The 21,433-nt window shown below is 38.9% G+C and overlaps 1 protein-coding gene across 2 annotated transcripts; it reads left to right on the top strand.

Annotated features, from left to right (window-relative positions):
* The first annotated feature begins 142 nt into the window (after window positions 1-142).
* LOC101852602 (RNA exonuclease 4) lies at window positions 143-17,543 on the top strand. Of its 2 annotated transcripts, none has more exons than XM_005092195.3 (9): window positions 143-285; window positions 5,289-5,796; window positions 6,436-6,491; window positions 6,884-6,966; window positions 9,212-9,382; window positions 10,971-11,164; window positions 12,729-12,817; window positions 15,596-15,745; window positions 17,367-17,543. In XM_005092195.3, the coding sequence occupies exons 2-9, from the start codon at window positions 5,451-5,453 to the stop codon at window positions 17,502-17,504; spliced, it is 1,227 nt and encodes a 408-aa protein (XP_005092252.1). In that variant the 5' UTR covers window positions 143-285; window positions 5,289-5,450; the 3' UTR covers window positions 17,505-17,543. The 2 variants fall into 2 exon arrangements, with proteins under 2 accessions (XP_005092252.1, XP_012934623.1); XM_013079169.2 differs by lacking the exon at window positions 143-285 and adding an exon at window positions 448-472.
* Window positions 17,544-21,433: the final 3,890 nt, after the last annotated feature.

The following is a 21,433-nucleotide window of genomic DNA, read 5'->3' on the forward strand; positions in this document are numbered from 1 at the left end:
CCTTCTTTTGTTGAGTTGATCCAGCAAGTAGTCTTTTCTTTTCCGAGTAATACTTTTTTAAAGTGCCTGTATCAAAAACCACCCCTCAAGGGGAGAGATTTTGATGGGGGATTATTGACTTCCAAGGGCAACTACTCTGGTCAATTTAATGATTGTTTTCAATGTGAAAAAGCGTGTTGGAAGTTGGTGTTGTTTAATCGTCTTAGGCCCTAGGCTTGTCTTAAACTCAGCCTAGACTGTCTAGATCTAGATATAGATCTAGTGTTGTCATCCACCCAGCTAAAGGTTTGGATGTTACCTATATGATTCTGTGTTATGAATATAATCTAATGATAATTGGGTAAACTTGTCGGCTTGTCGACCACTAGATATCTAGATCTAGATCTAGATTCTAGATCTACAGTACTGTCTAGATCTATCTAGAGTCTAGGATAATACTAGGATGGATGTTTTCGGAGTGTGTGTTGTCATCGTAAGCAAAACAAGAATTAGAACTAGAATTACCTACTAGGACTGTGTAATTGTATCAAAAGTCAAAAGACTGCACTCTCATTGCCCAATGGCAGTGTCTAAGTACACTGTACTACCCTACAACTCAGGGTCTTTCCACCACGACTACAGCATCATCATTACATTCACCACCATTTGTCTTTCCACATGTTTGATTTCAATTTGTTGTGTGTTATAGTTTTTCTGTAATTTTTTTTTTATCACATCGCACGAAATCAACAGCTGTGGCCTCTTCCCAACACCTCTTCCCCAGAAGTCGAGAGTACGTGATTTCTACGCACAATCTCATTGATCGACATAATTAACTTTGCCCCCGGCAAGGTCCACTCAGTTTGGTTTCTGTTCATACTAATGATGCAGGGAGGGCCAGTTTATATAGATCTAGTATCGTGGCGACGGTGGCCTAGTGGTTAGGCTCTCGGACTCGCAACCGTAAGGTCGTGGGTTCGAATCACGTCAGAGGCCCGACGTTGTGTCTTTGGGAAAGGCACTTTACACGAATTTTCCTCACTTCACCCAGGTGGGAATGGGTACCCGGCTATAGACAGCGAAAGATCTTGTCAGTTTGTAAGTGTTTGAGCGCTTAATCAGCTGCTTGCACTGTATGCTTCCCGGGAAGCTGAGAATGTTTCGGAGTGTTCTATGGTCTGCTGGGGTAATAATATAGTTTAAAGCGCATAGAGCCTGCTGTTGAGCGGGGATATGCGCTATACAAATGCTATTTATTATTATTATTATTAGTAACTGGATATTAATACTCGCATCTCGATTGTTATCATTATAATTGTAATTAAAAAATGTGTCATAAATGCTGGAAATATTTAGGAACAATGGTCGGAAGTCTGAATGGACGTCATGCTGGACTCAATTCAGAGTCCAAATATAATTTTTGTCTAATCGGACTTATATCCAAATAGTCACTTCGTTATCCCATACACGGAAGACCGTTTGCTGCAGTTTGCATGTTGTAGAGCAGAAATCAAGGCATCCCCATCCATTGTTCACGTTAAAATATTAGCAAAAATATGTGAATAACCGTGCTTCTTGAACACACATGCACACACAACACAGAGAGCACACGCTTCTCAATAACTTAAATCTGTGTATTTAAAAAGGCCGGCACTATTTCTCCGAACGTTCGGGAAAATAAAGCTGGGCACTATTTCTCCGAACACTCTGAAATCACACCCTTTCCCGCATATTTCGGATAATAAAAATAAAATATAGATCTATAATTATATTATAGGCCTACCAAAGATTGTTCGTATACAATATGGTTCAATCGGTCCAAAAAATGTCCGTATTTATAAAAAGAAATGCTACAGTTCCAAACATTTTTTCGCTACGCTACAGATATGACGTGTGGCCTATGAAGGGTGCTGCTCTTAAACTTAATGTGTTGCGTTCACTCATGAGCTGTCTAGATCTAGATCTATGGAGGGTTATTGATAACGACACATAGAGCTAGCATCTGCGTTTGTCGAGGCCGCGACCAATCAATCGTGGCTCGATTTTTTGGTCCCCGAAAAAGTCACAAAAAAAAAGAAAAGAAAATGAAACTCTTTACTTTTGAAAGCAAGTTCACTTAGCTTCACTTCGTCTCTTTCTCACTTGTTGTCACCACGTTGGTTTGTTGAATACGTTACAGTTACATACGATTTGTATTGCTGTTCCTCTTTTATTTTTCGTTTATTTTTCCCTCTTTGTGGTGTTATATTTTGTTGGTGTGTATTTTTTTTTCTTGTTATTGTTCTGATGTGTTGTTTTTCTATTAATTTTTTTTTTGTTGGGGAAAAGGGGGGGGGGGGTTGTATAGTGTAACGTCATTTAATTTGATGTTCCTACAAAAGGTATTGTGTAACGTCATTTAATTTGATGTTCCTACCTTCATTAGATTCTAAATATATATACCTGTATAGATTTAAATGTGCTATGTTAGAGCGTTCCACCAAAACCAATTACATGTACTGACACTGGCAGGCCCCCTGTGTGTGATTCCATAATTTCCATGCAATATCCTGTACTTTTTAAAACAAATTACGCACATTTAGGGTTAAAACGGTCAATCTTCTTCGGACAGGTGGACACACGCCCTTATTTGTTAATTGTTGTAGTTGTTTCTGGGCTGTTCTAGTTTTGATTTCATTCTGTTGTGAAACCTTTCTTTTTCACGTTTTTACACTCGTCTAAAAATCTCTAGACTAGATCTAGCTCTTGAAAATTGAAATAGATCTAAACCCAAAAATTTGCTCTGTTTTTTTTTTTTTATGGACGATAACCGTCCACTCAATAGAAAAGAGGGTCAGATTTCTCCGTCTCTCGGGTGCCTCAGGCAGTACCCGCCTCGCTAAACCAGTGGGCACACGGCCGGAGGAGAAGCTGAGAACAGATACCACCTTTGATTTGCTCCTTCCCAGACCTCGCAGAATGACGGAATGAAAGTTGGCGCCGAACTCTCGCAAATAGGCAAACAATCACGACCAGAGCGGAAGCCGGAAACCGTTCGGAGAAATAAAGATCGGCACTATTTCTCCGAACGTTCGGAGAAATAGTCACTTCGATTTAAAAAACCCATTATTACTGATTTTAAAAAATATTTCACTAATTCAAATTCTGTTCAGTGAGGCTGTAGAATTTGAGTCGCTGATTAAAAAAATTCTTATCAGATTTTGTCTATATGATGTTTATTTGTTGAGCACTCAAGCCAAGGAATGCTTCTGAATACGGTTTGTTTTTTTAATGCTCATTCTAGTCAAGGGGCACTACTCATATTATAGGACAGGGCGAGCGTTTTATTTTGTTTTTTTGCATTTATTTATTTTTCCTATCCATTTATTTTGCATTTCAATTCCATATTTATTTTTTCAAATAGTATGTCACAAATATTACTTATGTAGGGAATTTTTATGTCAGCTCAAAAAGAGGCTCTTTCCCGGTGTCGTGACTGACTTCTTTCATCTGGAGGGGAGGGAGACCCTTTTGGAACCTCGCTCTCTCTCTCTCTCTCTGGAACTCCTCTGCACTGACAATACAGAACAACTTGAAGTTTAGTGGCAGTGTACTGAGTGGTATCGGTGCTGCTCGAGAGGTACGAGCAGAGTGCCACTCTTTAGTAACGAGCATTCAAGCACACTCAACACAGCACTAGTAGCCAGTATTTTCTGATGGCCATAGAGTTATTTTTTAAAATCTTCAGAGATGAGAAATAATTATATAATAGGTTGTGAAAGTATTGTATTTTTGTACTGTTGTAAACACTTCGTGTTCAATGATAATAATAATGGTACCAAAGTTTAAAATATAAATTAAATATATGATCCCGATTCTAGTGTTCACATTACTGTGGAGTCCACTTATAACGAGTCCTGAAATAACGCGAAGTCTGTTATAAAGACACTATTGTAAAACCCGTTTTTTTCCCTTTCTTTATCTTTGTAAATAAAATACTGCTATCAGGCAATCAGACAAACACGAGAGTCGGTTATAGCGGAATAGTGCTGCTGCTGTGCACAGCAACATATAGGCCATTTATACCATGTAAAACCTCGCCAGTTGAGAAACTTGTTGGTGATCTAGAGAAACAAAGAATAGGAGAGCCCACGTGTGCCAACGGTGAAGGCAGGAGCGAATGAGTGGGGAAGGTGTATCATGCGCAGACAAGCAGTTATGAAGCAGAACGCATTGCGTGATAGGCCACCCTAGTCTAGATTATCTAGGCCTACCATGCCTCTCACTTCTATGATGCAGGGATAGAGAGGCCATAGTGCTGTGATAGATGGAGCTAATGTATGATGTGTGCAAGCAGATGGAACACACCACAGGGTGTGGTGGGGTGGGGGACAACACAGCCGGCGAGTTAGCCCAGAGAACTTTCTTTCTGATCGCCAATGCCGAACTGTCAACATTGCTAGTGCTAGAGAAAGAAACGTGATTCGATTTTTTATCAAGTAAGAAGATTAGGAGGTCATGTTGGGCATAATCATCATCAGGGGCGGTAACAAAAAGAAATAATAATAATAATAGATAGCATTTGTATAGCGCATAACCCCGCTCGAAAGCAAGCTCTAAACAGAACACAAAACTCATAGATTAGGCCTGCTTTATTATTTCTTTTGAATTTATTACTGGATCCCTTATAATGAGAATCCTGCTATAACGGACATTTCATACCTGTCCCCTCCCTCTCGTTATAACAGGAGTCCACTGTACTACTCTTAAGCATCTGCACCTAATTTCTTCTCCCTCTTAAAAAAAATGGTGTATAGGCACAAAGAGTGTCAGATGTATTCTGACCTGATGGATTGTTGTGTTATCTCACTAACAATACCAGAGCTCAGGTGTACAAGTCCTGTATGCTTATACCGATTGCCCATTGGCACATTTGGCTCAGTTTGATTTTGTTTTGTTGGCGGGACTAGCCAGATTGAGGGCGTAAAGCGACCATCGTCGTACAAACTGATCACCCGACCGCAGCGTCAAAAGCAAACGTGTTTGTTTTCAGGCTGTGAATGGGGCAATGGGTTTGTCGGTCCCCCAATGGGCACTGAGTATTAGGAGGGCAGGGCTCAAGATGACTTCTTTTCCTAGTGAATACTGACTTCAGCTAGGCACCCATATTAAAAATATATGGTTCATTAAATATTCTTTTGTAATATATTATGATCTCTGTAGATCCCACTGCCTCTTCTGTTATTGTCAGCCGTTGTGATTCCAATCCGCAGAATTCTGTAGTATATGTATATATATATACCTAACAGACTTTTCCTGATGTTTTACAGGTGTTACCGTGTACTGGAGCTGTCAAAGATAAAAACGAGATGTGTTGATCTTGAGCTGCCTTAATTCAATGGGAATGACTGCTCATTGATAGATTTCATGATGATATATGATAATATTGAGTTTTGAATTAAGTAAATAAATGTTAGCTGGAATCAGGAAAAATGAAGTCTTCAAGCAACAAAAAATTTGTTGACAAGCAGATGTCCCTGACAAATAACAACTTAAAACATAACTTTAAAAAAGACAAGCTCCAAACCACCAAAGTTACAAAGTTTGCCGCAGATGCTCATGCCAGTGAAGTGAAAGTGAATGGGGTGAAGGTGGGTTTTGACAAGGCTGTTTCACAGAAAAGAGAACCACAGAGTACATCTCAGTCAGGAGTAGAACTTACAAATAAATCTGACACCTCACAAAGGCAACAAGCGGAGACAAAACAAGCAATCCCTAGTGGAACTGAAATGGCTGAAAAACAAACGGAGCAGGCTACCTCCAAGAAAAAGAAAAAGGGTGAGTGAAAAGGTTCAAAAGTTCTTGAATGACATTCTTTTCAGTCTACTACTTTTTTGTGAGAATGAATTAAAGTCTTTATACTAATAGTGACAGTGAGGTATCTGTCAGTCGTCATTGTGAATCTTTACGGAGATTTAATTTCACAAAGTTTTCGCTGTTGAAACACCGATGTTCTCAATTCAAAGTCAGGTTTAAGAGATACTGTAAAAAAATTATGCACCCCATGTCTTACCTTCTATGACAAGATTGATGCCTTGAGATCCCAACCATGGTAAGGGGGTTCATGTTTCTGCTTGGGATTTATTCTGTTAATTTTTTAAAATTAACTTTAACTGTCATGCATTTTTCCTTTTTTATGGGTTGTTTTGTTGCATTTGATTCATTTGTCAAAGTGAATTTTAAACTGCCTCTGCAGAAGCAAAACAGCTGTGTTTTTAAAACTTTGAGGTTTTATACTTTTTCTTGTCATTGCGAGTCCATAGAAACTAGTTGACACAATAACTATTTTGTCAGTGGTTTGAAAGTAGTCTGTCCCATGTTCTTTGTCCCTTTATTGATTAATGTGTTGCTTTTTTAAAACCATGTTGATTTTCTTTAAGTTCAAGTTATTATTGTTTGGAATTTTATTTTCTCCAGGATCGAGAAGAAAGGCAAAACCAGATGGTAACTCCAACTGGATGAATCTCTGTTCGGTAATGAGTTTTGTGGCTTTGAATATTCTGTCATGTTAAAACAGTTTTATGACTGTTCTGTTAAAAAAGTGAAATACTCCAAATAAGCCGTATGGTATGGCTTTCTTGTACAAAATAGAACTTCCATTCTTCAAAAGCTTCTAGGCTCCTCTTTAAATGGGTCTGCTTTTCTGAAATTATGAATCTTAAAGAAGCAATGAGTGGTAAATCAACCTTATACTTAGAAATATATTCAGAACAACACTGTTTACTTCATTTCTAGAAAAGCAAACTGTTTTTTAATCAAATAGTGAAGCGTATGCTCCTGTAAGACAAATGTTTAGTTTGCATTCCTATAATTTTTTTGCCATCATTAGCTTTGTTGCTTTACTGAATGGATTTGTGCTTTTCAGACTCTCCATATAGATGCGAAGAGGAAAACAAAAGCAGTGAAACGACCAGCAGATCCTGAGGCTCCTCAGACTGAAGCCAAAAAGTGAGTTGAAAGCTCATGGAAGTGCGATCAAACCCTGTTGTACCACCTACCTTTCGACGGGCATGAAGTTGGCAGTACAGCTGAGCAAATTTACTTTAGTTAAATAAGGACCGTACAAATCAGACAGTAGACAGATGGCAGTGTAAAGGCGCAAATACTTTGTTTATATAGGCATCCCCTTTTGTACATTAGCAAAACCTTGTGTTAAGTGTGGCTGGCGGCACAACGGGGGCAGTACTATGAGCTTTGACTGTTTTGTGACTCTTCTACCCGTTTGCATGTGGTTAGTCTTTTTGAGGGTGCACTGTTGTGGTCCACCTCTTCATCTTTCTTTCAGTGTTACTTTTGTTCACTTCAGAAAGTAACAAATTGTTGGCCAAGCTGTGCTGACTGACTGTGGCACAGTTCAGTGGAACTAAGTGAATTTTACTCTGGCAGTCAGCAAATATGCTACACTGCTCCCACCCCTCCCTTTTCTCTCATTTAAAGTCCTGTACTTTTTGTTTATTACTTTATTCACACTTTTATTCCCTTTTGTCTGTTTTTCTAAACTTATTTTCTGTTTGGTTCACCTTTCTTTTTTAGTCCATATCCTGCAAACTGGTAAAATTGTGTGCCCCATTTTACTTTCCTTCATCCAAATTATTTGATAGATCGATGGAGTGTAGCAGTTCTAATAATTTTTGCCGGCACAATCAGCACTGCCACTTGAATGGAAATTTCTAAGAACTGGGATGAGGGGGGGGGGGGGGTCATTACTTTTGTTTTCTTTATGTTTTTTTTGGTACTTGAACAATGTTGTGAGGTACTGAGTATTGTATTCCTTGTTTGCTTTTATAGTCTAAGGACTACGCATCTCCCTCACAATTGTGACGGATGCAGTCGGTAGAGCCTATGCATTGCGATCCTGTTTGCAATTAGCTTTCTCTAATTTCATTTACCCCCCCCCCCCCCCCCCCCCCCCCCCCCCCCGGGGCAGTGCCACTGACTGAAGTGTCTTTAGGCCATTCCCAAAGGGAGGGCATTTCTCGTTCAAGCATAGTAGAATTGTAAATGGGCTGACTCATGTCACGCTCATAACTGTGCCTGATCTACAACAGGGAACTGCTCCTTTTTCTTTCCTGATCCTTACTATTGTCATTTTCCTCTACTTCTTTTGTATGTTTGTCACTCTCTTGTGACCTGCTATTTTGGGGTGCCTTGATAGTCGAAGCAGACCTTGTGCTGTTAAAGCTAGAGAGGTGAGCAGTCTATGTCTGATTCCCTGTAAAGACTTCTCTGTTGACACCCACCCCTTGGCGCTCATATGACCTTATGCAGTTGCGAGCGTTGTAAAACCCTCTACTATAAAGAAAATAATAATAATTTAATTTACACATTCCTTGTCTAATTTCAGTTTTAGTTGTCTGATGCTTTATCATGTGTCTTAAGTTTTAGATGGTTTCGGGGTTCTTTTTGTTGAGGTGTTGTGAGAAGTTAATGTTCCTGAAAAAAAACAACTTGGCTTGTGTCCATTTTGTCTTGCAGTGTTTAATACTTAGTGAGTTTACAGCTTCAGGGTTAATTTATATTATTTATTTTATTGAAAAGCCACCACTTCAACAAAAACAATTCAGAGAATAATATAGGCATTGTTCTTAACTTCTCACGCCTCTATTTTATGGTGGGGGACTTTTTATCTTTTTATCCCTATCTGTACGACATGTTTAACCACCGTATCCATACGACGTGGGGGAACTCTGTGCCACCACTGTCCAAAGAGGAAATTTACTCGTTAATCTGATCCGCACGCTTTGCATAGCAGTCTGTCAAAATGATTTTTTTTAGAAATACTGAAAGTTTCAAAGAGATCTTCACACTAGAAGTATTCTAAAAGATGAAGAATACAGCCCCGGGGGTACAAAATGACCCCAGGGCGTACGGATACGGTTAAGCAATCATTTTGAAGATGTTTTATTATAAAAATGATGAAGCCTTTCATTTGCTGTACAACATGTTGATAAAGTATAATTTCGTTAAGACTTCAGTAATTATTTTTTAGAACTGGTTAACGAAAAAGCTGTTTGGGTCAAAAAGTCACAAAGACATTGAGTTCATTGAATAAGCAAGTGTTTCAGCTGTTTTGTTCATGTGCAAAATTGTCTAATTTCTTTCTGTGCTTGTTATATTGCCTTTTTTCAAGTCTTCTGCAAGATTCGTCCTTTTTGATGTTGCTACTAATTTGTTTATTGTTTCAATGTTTCAGAGCCAAAGATGAAATCTGGTTCGATAATGTAGATGAAATATTCATTGAAGCAGCAACTGACAAGATCAGTAGTGCAGATGCCGAAGAAGTCAAATCGTCAAAACCTAAAGTGCCAATGTCTTCTGGAACAGAAACTGAAGCTAAACTTGTTAAACCAGACTCTTTTCCGGGGTTGGTATATATACATGTAATTTTGACTGTTTGAATTGTGAGGAAGAGATATTGTCATTTTTAGAGCACTGTACTCATATTTTCTGTAGTTTTCCATTTCAGACGTTCACCTCATACAACCTTTTTTTTTTTCAAAATATTTGTTCAACTAGAGCAAATCTTATTGAGCAGATATCTTCATACTCTTTTGAAATAAAATTGAAGAGATGTTCTTGATTTTATGGAGAAAAAGTGAAGAATCCTTGTTCTCTTGGCCTTGAAGGGAGGAACTCTAGACATTAGTTTACTTTTTGTGTACTTTAAGAAGTTAAAAAAAAAATCACACTTGGAGTAAGATTTGCTGAATGCTTAATTAGTGCCAAGTTACTGACACAGAGTTACCTGTAAGTAAGGCCAACTTTTGTGTCAATACAGTCAACTGCATTTGTGTTGATGAAGTGACTTTAGTTGATCTTCGGTTAAGCTAATTTTTTTCTTGGGTCCCAGCGCCTTTTCTTCTATCCGTTTATAAAAATCAAAGGGTTATCTTGAGCTCAATCTCAAGAGTAAACATTTTGTGTCGAAGTGCTTTTTTACACCTTGCTGCAAGTATCATAGTATGCTATGACTGAATCGATTTTGAGGGCATATTTTGTCAGATTAGTCAGATATTTTGCTGCAAGTTTTTACACAGATGATACCTTACTTAAAAATATATATATAAACGTATAAAGCAAATCAAGTGCGGTTGGACTACACAATACCTTGATGAAATGGGGGGGGAGAAGGGGGGGGGGGGATGTCACACCGCACGACAATGAGTTGGCCTTATTGGGATAGTTTCTTTGCATGTACTCCCATTTGAATATAACTGGATAGGCATGGGTGTGCGAGAGAAGATTCATAGAGTTGGCATTGTTCATTCCATCTTACTGTAATGTGATTCAAATTGCATTAAAATCAATTTTTATTTGAGTTTTTCTACTACTCATAAAAAGATGTCTGGAAAAAAGTGTGTCGTTCTTTCAGTCTAGAAAATCAATAACGACTGAAGAAATAGCGTTTGAGAATGAGAGAGAGAAGAAGAGAGAGAGAGAGAGAGAACGAAAATGTTTTTCTATCTGTATAGAATTAATGTTTTAATGAATGTTTCTAGTTACTCACGTTTCAACTTTATTGTGACCGTTCGTGAATTTTTATTGCTTTGTATATTTTTAGTGAACACATTTTCAACCTCACTGCGAGACTGTTTTTCTCATATTAAATTTTACACATATACATTTATATTATATGTATAATACTTTGTTTTACGTACACACTTGTCCATTAATTTTTAAGATGTGATGTCTTTTTCGTTGTAATGCGCATTGAGCATCTTAAAAGAAATGGAAATGTGCAGTATAAATGCTATTTATTATTATTATTATTAATAGAGAATTCAAAATTAATTTAATGAGCAAAGGAAATGGTGTTGTTCATGTCCCTTGCCTTCGTATGACCATGACAATGGATAAGTTGATCTTTTTTACACCCCCGATGACATCAACTCATCTGTAGTCGACTGTATAATAATTTTATTTCTGTCGTAATGAAGAACTTTTCTGTTCAGGCTGACCAGTTGTGTGGCCATGGATTGTGAGATGGTTGGAATCGGCCCTGAAGGCGATGAGAGCATGCTGGCACGGGTGTCCATCGTCAACCATTTTGGTGTTTGTCTTTACGACAAGTTTGTGCTCCCGCGGGAGCAGGTCACGGACTACCGCACTTTTGTCAGCGGCATTACAAAGGAAAATTTAGCAACTGGTAAGATACAACTCAACACTTTGCTGGTTTTCATGAGTATTGTAAAGCATGTAGAGCCTGCTTTCAAGCAGGGATATATGCTCTGTGTAAATATCATCATCATCATAAAGTGTGAGCTGTGAAACAGATTAGCAATCATGATACGCCTTTCATTTCTCCACTCAGATGCTCTCAAAAAACCTATGTTATTATCCTGGTCTTTCCCCATCACCCGTCTTTTAAGGGTTGCTTTCTGTCTACACCTACCTCATTTTATATATTCAAATATACAGACGAACCTGCTCTAATGACTGCCTGTCAAAGACAATCACTTGTACAACTGACAACTTTCTACCACCCCCTCCCATGTTTTTCTACATTATAGTTACTCTGTTCAAGAGGACCTCCTGTCTAAGATGACTGCTTTTCTACCTGGTCTTCTTGGACAAGTTCAACTGTTTAACATTTTATCATTATTACCTACAGTAGGCCTATGTGGCATTTAGGTAATTCTTTCTTCGGGGGGGGGGGGGGGGTTGTGCAAGGGTTTCTGGTGGGGTTTGCTCCTTCTTATTCTTTTCAGTGTTTGTATTGTCCTGATCTGTTCCTGTAGATCTATATATATGGCTGTTACTTGTGCTGACTCATCCACTTCATACATAATAAGTGAATAGTTAGAGGGCACAACTGGCAGGTCCTACTTCTCTTTTTATTCCTTTGTGTTGTTTCTGTCTGTCCATCTTGCTTCTTCTCAGTAATAAATGTCTGTTATTTTGTCAACAATGTGCTTCTCTTTACTTAAAGAAAACATCTACTTCATACATCTCTACAACTCTGTGTAAGATTAACAGCTGATCTCATTTATATATGTGCATTTTCTACTCTGTTTGTTTGAAATGTGTTCAGGTTTGATCTGGCTGGTGTTCCTTCTAGCTGTCAACCCTTTGACTTTTCTTACTGGACAGGCACTTGTCTTGTGGGTGGTTGGCTGGTGCTCTGGTGTAGTTTGCTCCATCTTTCATATTCAAGCATCTATTGTTCTTATCTCCCCTCCTTTTTTGTGTTTGTTACTTTCTTGTAAGACCTCTAATTTTGAGCGATTATGTGAAGTTATTTTGTTGCAAATACTGTAAAACACTTACTAAAACAAACAAAAAGCACTTTTAATTTAACAAAACATGTACATGGGATATGTGTTGTGTTGCAGACATAGTTGCTTCTATGATTTCAGTGCTTTAGTAATTTTTTAGTTATTAGCTTTAAATAATTGATTTTGGTCCAACCTAGCACTTTTCAATTTGCACAGATCTACGTCAGTGATGTAGTGGTTAGATTTAGATGCTTTGCAGCGTGATTCCAATGTGCGAAGAATTTTTATCGAGTATCCTGGTCTTTCGGCTGGAACCTTGCATTGCTTGCTGTCAGCCTGGGCCAACCCTGACAGGCAGGGTCGAAGCTGGCATCTTAAATGATGTAAGTTGTGTCGATAGGGGTGTAAGAAAAATTTTTAAACCCCCAAAAAACCCTACTTTTTAAGAAAGAATTGATGTGTACAGGCAGCTGTTTTTTTTCTTTTTCTCTCTAGGTGAAGAGTTTAGCAAAGTCCAAAAAGAGGTCAGTGATATCCTGAAGGGAAGGACCTTGGTGGGACATGCTGTTCATAATGACCTGCGGGTGAGTGCAATATATACACCCACATTCTTCTCTGTGTGTTTTCTGCTCAAGTGACTCTTCAAAAAAAAGACTATTTTTGTAACAGTAAACTTCTCCATGAAACTTATATCCTCAGCTGGTGTTTAGCATTGTAGTTTAGGCTTTTATTAAGTTTTTGTTCTCCGTATGTTGTCAGTGCACTAAATGAGCCCACTCTTAACGACCACCTGTCCAAAACAATCACCTGTTCAAAGGACTACTTCCCACTTTCCCCCTTGCTTTTTATCTTTTTATAACAACACTGTCCAATAGGACCATTTTTCTTCTCAACAATGGATGATTGTCTTGAACAGATTTGACTGCAATTGTCTTTTGTATGTTCTGAGCAGCTGTAATCTAATCTTAAGAAGATCATACAAAGTAGGCTACTTGGATAACGTATTATCAAACTGGTCCTCTTCCACATCAGCTTTTGAGTACCACCGTGTATGTGACTTGCCGTACTGGATATGGACATTGTTGAGATAATCACAGCATTTTGGGGTTTTTTTTGGTAACTTCTTGCTAGGTGTTGTGTTACGCTTTAAAAAAATCATTCGAATAAGTGATATAATGTTTCTTTCTGGTGGTCAAGAAGTTATGGTGTTCGCCTCTCATTCAATAAGTCCCAGGTTCGAATCCGGACAGTGATGGAAAATTTTCTCCTTTCACCTCCTTTCCTGCTCTCTAACAATGTACTGGTGGCTGCCTTCGTCTCCTCTTTCTGCCCCTACCCCCTCACCTTTGCCCTCTGGGCTCCTGACTCTTTCTGCAGCCTTTCTACAGCTTCTCCTTGGCTCCTTCTTACTGCTGTCTTTCCGCCAAACCCTTCATCTTATGGTAGGTAAGATCTAACACCTAGCTTTCTCGGATATGGGTGAAAAATCTTGGACGGGGTCCCATGCGCAAGTTGCGCATTTTAAGGGGGTGTAGCTATGGTCAACACCCAAATCCTATAGTTTTTGGTCTAATGTTTGCTTTTCTGCATCAAAGGCGGTGACATAGTACAAAAAAAGGTTACCAAGCAAAAAATTCAAGATTTTAGCCATAATAATCCCGAGCCATCAAAAATAAAGGATTGATTCAGCATTTTTAAAACCAATTTTATATTTTGTCAATCATCAACACTCATCAAGATAGAAGCCTAATATTTGGCATGGCGATTACTGTTGGTAGGTAGAACAACCTTACAGAGCCAAATTTGAGTTTTCTGTACTAACTTGTGAGCCTTACAGTCCTTGTTATGCACCACATTCAGGTCTCCAATGTTTTCAGATTTTGTCAAATAAAACAGGCCTAAAACTCCAAATGTGTTCCATAAACAGCAAAAATGCTCCTGTAAAGTTACAGAGAAATGTGTATAAAAAATTGTGTCCAAATGTGAAACACTTCTGACAGTAACTTTCTGAGATCTACTCAAAATAGTGTTGCAACCTGGTCAGATAAACAATTCTGAGAAAACTGCAAAGAGAGATAATTTTTGGTGAAGATTTTCCTACATTGCTGCCTCTCTTAAATGCATTTTCCAGCTTTTTATACGTTTGATAAAGGAATTAGGCTTCTAAAGATGGATCCTTGATATTGATATCTATTAAGATACTCCAAAATCTGAAAATTGATATTTTTTCAAAATTTTTACTGATCTGACCAGTGGATCCCCTTAAAGATCCCTTGGTGGTCAAAAATCTACAAGAGTAGGCTTCGGCCGCCGCCTGGGCGAAATTCAAAATTTCCTACCAACTGAAAATGTGTAAATTGCCCCGCATGCTCATATAACCTCGTGCAGTTGCGAGCGCCATAAAACCCTAATAAAAAACCCAAAAAAACCTATAGTGTTTGTGATGTATCAAACTGCTTTTCACATCATTCGATGATGGTGCATGTTTAGATATTTAGACAAATTTTAATTCCTGCCAAAAAATACAAACAGTAACAGCAGGGAATGTGAGAAAATGATTGACTGATGTTCTGCACTCTGTTCAGCCACATGGTACATCTGGTACATCCATTTGCTCCTTCATAATTTTCTTTCCTTGAGACCGATCTTAAACTAATTACTTCCTTTGGTTTTGACCCTTTGCTGCTGCGTTTTCTCAGGTTCCTAAGTTGATTTCTTTTAAAGCCCTCTCCTTCTTATGGGCAAATGGATACCAAGAGGGAAAGAGTAGAGAATCCTGTCGCTGATAAACTCACTTAAGTCACTGGAGCCCTGTAAAACTTAAAATACCGTTGTCAGTATAAAAAATAATGTAGAGTAGCCTACCTTTTAAGTCGGAATGTGGCTACCTACAACTTGAAGGCAAGGAGCCTTGCAAAGTAGGAAAAAACAGTCACGTACGTAAAAATCAGTTTCTTTGCAGAACCACCCTTGAATATAGCCGGAGAACAAAAAGAAAAAGAACTGGGGCCTGGTACATACTATCCATGTCCTATTCCTACTCCGCTCATCCTTCTGGATTAATAATTTGGAAATTTTCTTCAGTGAAATCTTCAAAGTGGATGGGTGATTGACGGGTGCTCTGGTGTGGTCTGCTCCTCCTTTCCTATCAAACATATCGTCCTTATCTCTCCTCTTTCATTTTTGTGTTTATTTCTCTCTTGTAACTTCTCTAATCTTTGGCATTTGTATGGCTTTAATGTGTTGCAAGTGCCGTAAAACACTTATGAAAGAAGAAAGGGAAAAAAATCTTCAACGTCATCTTTGAATAAAAAGCTATGTTTTTCTACTGGACAAAAAAAAGTACTCTGCTTTTTCTGCAGGTATTATTCCTGACTCATCCTCACGGTGACACCCGAGACACGAGCCAGTACAAGCCGTTCCGAGAGCTCTTCAATGGGAGAATTCCTGCCCTGAAGAAATTGTCTGACAAACTGCTGGGCGTGTCTGTCCAGGAAGGCCAACACAGTTCTGTGAGTGCATTGATGACTTTCTGAGTTATTGTGTTTGAGATTCTCTTCTAATTCATCTGAAACTTGGAATAAAATTAGGCAGTTGTTGTGATTTTCTAGAAAGAATTTTTTTTTTTATATCATTTTCGTGCAGTAAATGGAACGGGAGAATATATGCTTTTAAATTTCATTGTATCCGATGTTAAAAAAAATATTGGTGTAGTTATAATGTTTTGTACAGTGACAGTAACTGAATTACTGTTGTTCCGATGACTCTCTCACAGGTGGTGAAAGGTTAGATGGAGAATATCCTGTCTCCCTCAGGCATCCTTATGATTGCCTTGCTCTAGATTTCACAAAATGAGATAAATACATGTTTACATTTGTGTAGTGAAATATGACAAACAGATAATTACCATCCCAACATTTTTTTCAAGAATGTCGAGCTTTTTCTGATTGGGTCTGTCTTTTTTTTCTTAATTTTTTTTCTCTGTGTGTATGCAGTAGTGAGAAGGAAGTAAAAATATTTTTTTTTAAGATTTGGGGGAGGGGTTGGGATCCGTATGATGTTGGCAAAAGTGTTGGATTAGCTTTCATTTTTTCCTCCTCTCCTCTTTTGGCTATCTGATTCTGCCTGTCTCTGATTCTTACTATTGTCATTTCCCTTTACTTCTTTTGTATGTTTGTCACACTCTTGAAACCCGCTATTTCTGGGGTACCTTGATAGTCGAAGCAGACGTTGTGCTGTTGAAGCCAGAGAGGTGAGCAGAGTAAGTCCGATTCCCTGTAAGGACTTCTCTGTTGACACCCACCCCTTGGCACTCATATGACCTTATGCAGTTGCGAGCGCCGTAAAACCCTCTACTAAAAAAAATTTTTTAAATAAATTTTCCTAAGCTATTTTTGTATCAAAATGGAGTGCACATGTAAAAATAAGTACACTGAGTGCTTCTTCCCATCTTCACAAAGTGATATTTTGAAAGTGATCATGGAACTTGGTGAAAAAGTGTACAGTGGAAACCGTATATATAACAGGCCTGGTAATAACTGGGTTTGTTTTTTCAATCCCTGTTTTTTTCCTACTCTTTGTCTCTATTAAAAGTTGTCGGCAATAACAGGGCCTCATCAGAGCCCAATTGGTTATAGCAGGGACAAAAGCTGGTTAACAATGTGTAAAAAGTAAGAGAGAGAGAGAGTAACGCATTAATTGAGCAAGCCCATGCAAGCCACACCACTGCAAGCACACGCAGCAGGTGAAGTGCGAGAGGGCTGAGGTGTGATGCAGACTTCGATCTAGCCCTAAGTCAAGCAACATGCACGTGTAATGTGTCATGCGCAGGTCATGGGAAACTACCCATGAATAAATACAACTGGATAAGTCCACAAAAGCTTACTTCCCTTGCTTTTCTGATTTTACAGGGATCTGATATAACAGAACTTTTTCTCTGGTCCCACCATCCCTGTTATATCAGGTTTCCACTGTAGAAAACTGGTACCTGACAAAAATATCTTTTTTACTGATAAAAGAAATTTTCTGTTAACAAACAGTGGAGACTGGAAAATGTTTTTTGAGAAATTTTAGAAGAAAGTATCAGTATCACCCACTCTTTTCTCTGAAATGGTTGTATTTTTTTCTTCTCAGGTTCAAGATGCTCAAGCTACCATGAGGCTGTACACAATGTACCGGCAACGATGGGAGAAAGAACTGAAGGCCAGGGTGAATCAAGCGAAGTGGAAAAAGAAAAAAAAGAAAAAGAAACAAACGATAGGGAAAACTTAATTGAATAGTTTAATAATAAATGTTGCATTTGTTCACCAATCTTGGTTTGTTCTATTTGTTTGACGAGAGCAGCTGAAAGACAGGAGCATGGTTTGTGATTTATCCATGCTCATCACGTGAGGATTTATAGTTCCCTACTACAGTCAAACCTGTGTAAGATGGCCACCCATTGTCAAGGAGAAAAGTGGCTGTATAAGACAGGTGGCCGTTGATTTGTATTTTGTTTGTTATTTCTATTTTGTTGCTGATTTTGCGCAAGGGTGACAATAAAACGAAATATATCGGATGAGGAAGACCAAGTACCGTGCTAAAACAAACACATGGGTCGCCACCACTCAGAGAACGAGCGATGCTTTGGTCACAAGTTCATGTTGACGTCCATTGTTACTTTGTTACAGACTGGGTATACAATGACCACTCTTCTCACTTACGATTTGTGTATGACTTCTGGGCGGGGCTTATGGGATATGAGGGATCACACTCTTACCCCTCCAGCAGCTGAAAATTGGTAGCTATTTGTCAACAGAGGGAGGGGCCTACGCAGCATGATCGGTTGGAGGGGCTACCTAACAACAACGACAGGTGATTGAATTATGACGGCTTGTCCAAAATGCCAGGGGTCAATGCACAATTTATGAATATATGCAATGGGGTCACTAAGGTGGCCGTCTAAGACAGGTGTTATTGCTTAGTGTGATAGAGGTTATGTGTTCAAATATGGTGGCCGCGGCCACGTTGGACAGGTGCCCGTTTTACACAGTTAAATGATATAGAAAAAACGAAAGGGGGGAAATGGAAAGTGGTCGTTTGTACAGGTGGCCATCAGCGCAGGTTCGACAGTATATCGTTTTCTTAGTTTCCAGTTTTGCCCTTCCAAGACAATCTGAGGCAGGACTGTGGTGTGTATCATGGATTTTAATGGAGGTTTTGGATATTCCTTTTTTACATTTTCTTACATCTTGTATATGACTGTGATGTGTATCATGACATGGATATTAATTTAATGGAGGTTTGGATATATGTACTATGTTATAATTTTCTCAGATTCCAGTTTTTTCCTCTTCCAACACAATCTGAAGCAGGACTGCGGTGTGTATCTTGGATTTTAATGGAGATTTTGGATTTTTTTCATTTTTCCTCCTCTTCTTCATTTTCGATGACAGACTTTCAATCCAGTGATTTGCACAGACTGTACAGTCTGCTTTAGATCTTTTAGAATGCCATATGTGAAGAAGCGTGGTGGAATCAGGCTCTCGTCAAAATAATCAAAGTGAAGAAACTTGCATTTTTCCCGCAGGTTTGTGAATTTTTTTCAATTTTTTGTTTTTTGGCTCAACACATTTCATGCCCATTAAAGAACTCATTTTTGTGTGGGTTTTTCTGAAAAACGTTGATTAAAGGCACAAAAAAATGTAAATTTTCATTTACCGCGGACTCTTAAGCTAAGGAAATAACTGATCTTTGGCGGCTATTTTCTCACTAATTTTACCTCTGAAAACAGGTGACCCCCACCCCCTTCATTCGCAAATATCTCGACTTGTATTCAAGATAAATGGATATTTTTTCATCCAAATAAAGACAAGTGAACAAGCTTTAAGATGATACCAATAACTCTACATGCCCAAAAATTGACGAGAGCCTGATACCACCACGCTGCCTCGCATATAGTTTTCTGTCTGCACACAGGAGACCCAACTTCATGATTCCTGAGCGGGGAGAATTTTATTTTAAATAGGCCTACATATATCTTCTTGCTAAGATGTTGTATCCCTTAGCCCGGGTTTGCCCTTACAGACAGAGTTGAATCTTGCCTCCTAAATGTTTTGAATCGTGTCGATGGGGACATAAAAATGCCTACAGAAAAAAACCAACTAAGTAACTAAGTCTCATGGTTAAATTTCGCTTTACTATCTTAATGTGTTACACAATGATCACACTGGACTACACTGTATTGTGAATTAAAAGCGTTATATTGTATTGGATGGTATGTGTGTTACGCCCATTTCAACTCAGCCAGGTTATTTAAAGTGACAGAAACCAGTTTAGCACACACCTTTATTTTTTTAATAGGACTTAACCCAATGTGTGGAGGGCAATGAAAATTTGATCAATTCAAATTCAAGTTCAAGAAAGCCCCTCTATCATACTGTATGCATTTGAGTTCATGTTGCTTACACAACATACAGTATAAAGCTACTTGAGCTATAGACACACCCTTGTTTTATCATATATACCTCTGAAGACTGGTGTCTGTGGTGTAACAGTTAGGTGCTTCACCGTTGCACGGAGAAGACTCGAGTTCGACTCCCGTGCAGGGAGAAGTTTTATCATGTATATATCTAATATCTGTCTTTCTGCTGGGATGTTGTATCCCACTCAACCCAGGTTTGCCCTGACAGGTAGGGTTGTGTAGTTGTAGTTCACCTCTTGAATAATCTTAAGTGTGGCGATTGTGACGTAAAAGACACACATACATGTACTTTTTTTTTATTGAAGGAAGGAAAATGGTGGGTTGAAAGCAGGAGTCCTTTACCATACAGTGTGCAATTTTTGTGAAAACCGAATGAAAAGAACAACTTCATTCTGATCAGACATAACTTACTACTGTCACTGATATTTCAAAATTTGAGGGCTTCAAACTTCTCTCTCAAAATCTAGCAGATCAGATGAAATATTTCATGAGAGAAAAGTACATAATTTGTACATGTAATGGAACAATTAACGTCACCCTTCTCCCTCGTGGCGTCGGTGATCAAGAGGTCAGATTGTCGGGCTCCTGAAGGAAAAGCTGTGGGTTCAAACCCTATCATGGACCCGACGTTGTGTCCTTGGAAAAGGCATTTTACTCGAATGTCTCTCACTTCACCCAATTGGGAATAGGTACTTGACTATAAACGGCAACAGATCCTGTTACTGTCAGTTTGTTAGAGTTTGAGCGCTTAACCGGCTGTTTGCACTGCATGCTTCCCGGAAAGCCAAGTATTTTTCTGGATGCTCTAGGATCTGCTTGGGCAATAGAAATTGTTATATAAAGCACATAGAGCTTGCCAAAGTATTATGGAGCAGTATAGACCTATACATATACGTGCAATTATTATTGTGAATACCAGTACATCAAGGACATTATTTATTATGACTTGCCGCCAGGACTTTCCACACACCTACGTTTCGTACATACAGACTTCAACATAGGACCACATGCAAACACTCTCTGAGTGGTCTTCTTGGGTCGACCTGCAGGTGGGCGTTCTTGGACTGATCCAGTGGCGTGATGGCGCTGCCTCAGGCGAACAATGACAGAGTGTGGCACGCCAAGCCTTCTGGCTACTTCTCAGGCTCTAAATCCATCCTGCAGCCATGCCATAGTTCTGGCACGATCAAAGTCTCTCAGCTTTCGTCTTGGTGGTATGTTGATGCGATACTCGATTTGGTGCAAACGGAGGCTTATATTACCACAAAAATGAGCACAGTTCAAGACAGTGCGTCCGTTTATTAAGTACACCAGAAATTTTAACTGAGGAATGTCTGTGGTGTCGCACACAAGTCGATAAAAAACAGCAAATTTGGCTAAAATTCCACGAGGATTTCCGTGCTACACGTCGTGGTTTTAGTCCTTTAGGAGGCTTTGCATTACGCGTTTGTAACCCATTAACACTTTCAGGGCAAACATTTTGAAACATTCCTTGCCGTCTTTTTAACTGATTTTTAAAAAAAATTCAGGACTGTCTGTCGAGGTGGTCCTTAACTTTTGCTGAAGTCTGTATTAGCTGAGCCGCCGGCGAAGAGCTTCTATGGTCTGCTCATATAAAGCATTAAAAAAAATACAAATTCAACTCACGTGTTTCCTTACTTCTACAGACGTTGATAGGATCACGGCAAGGTACGTAATTCTCTCTCTCTCTCTCTCTCTCTCTCTCTCTCTCTCTCTC

The sequence above is a fragment of the Aplysia californica genome, unplaced genomic scaffold, assembly GCF_000002075.1.
Source record: "Aplysia californica isolate F4 #8 unplaced genomic scaffold, AplCal3.0 scaffold00042, whole genome shotgun sequence".
In the NCBI taxonomy this organism is placed as follows: Eukaryota; Metazoa; Mollusca; class Gastropoda; order Aplysiida; family Aplysiidae; genus Aplysia; species Aplysia californica.

Bases quoted from the DNA above. Each gene is read 5' to 3' on its own strand.
- LOC101852602 (XM_005092195.3), top strand. From the start codon at position 5,451: ATGAAGTCTTCAAGCAACAAAAAATTTGTTGACAAGCAGATGTCCCTG. The intron at 6,967-9,211 runs GTGAGTTGAAAG...TCAATGTTTCAG, and splicing joins CCTCAGACTGAAGCCAAAAA to AGCCAAAGATGAAATCTGGT. The intron at 11,165-12,728 runs GTAAGATACAAC...TTTTCTCTCTAG, and splicing joins AAAGGAAAATTTAGCAACTG to GTGAAGAGTTTAGCAAAGTC.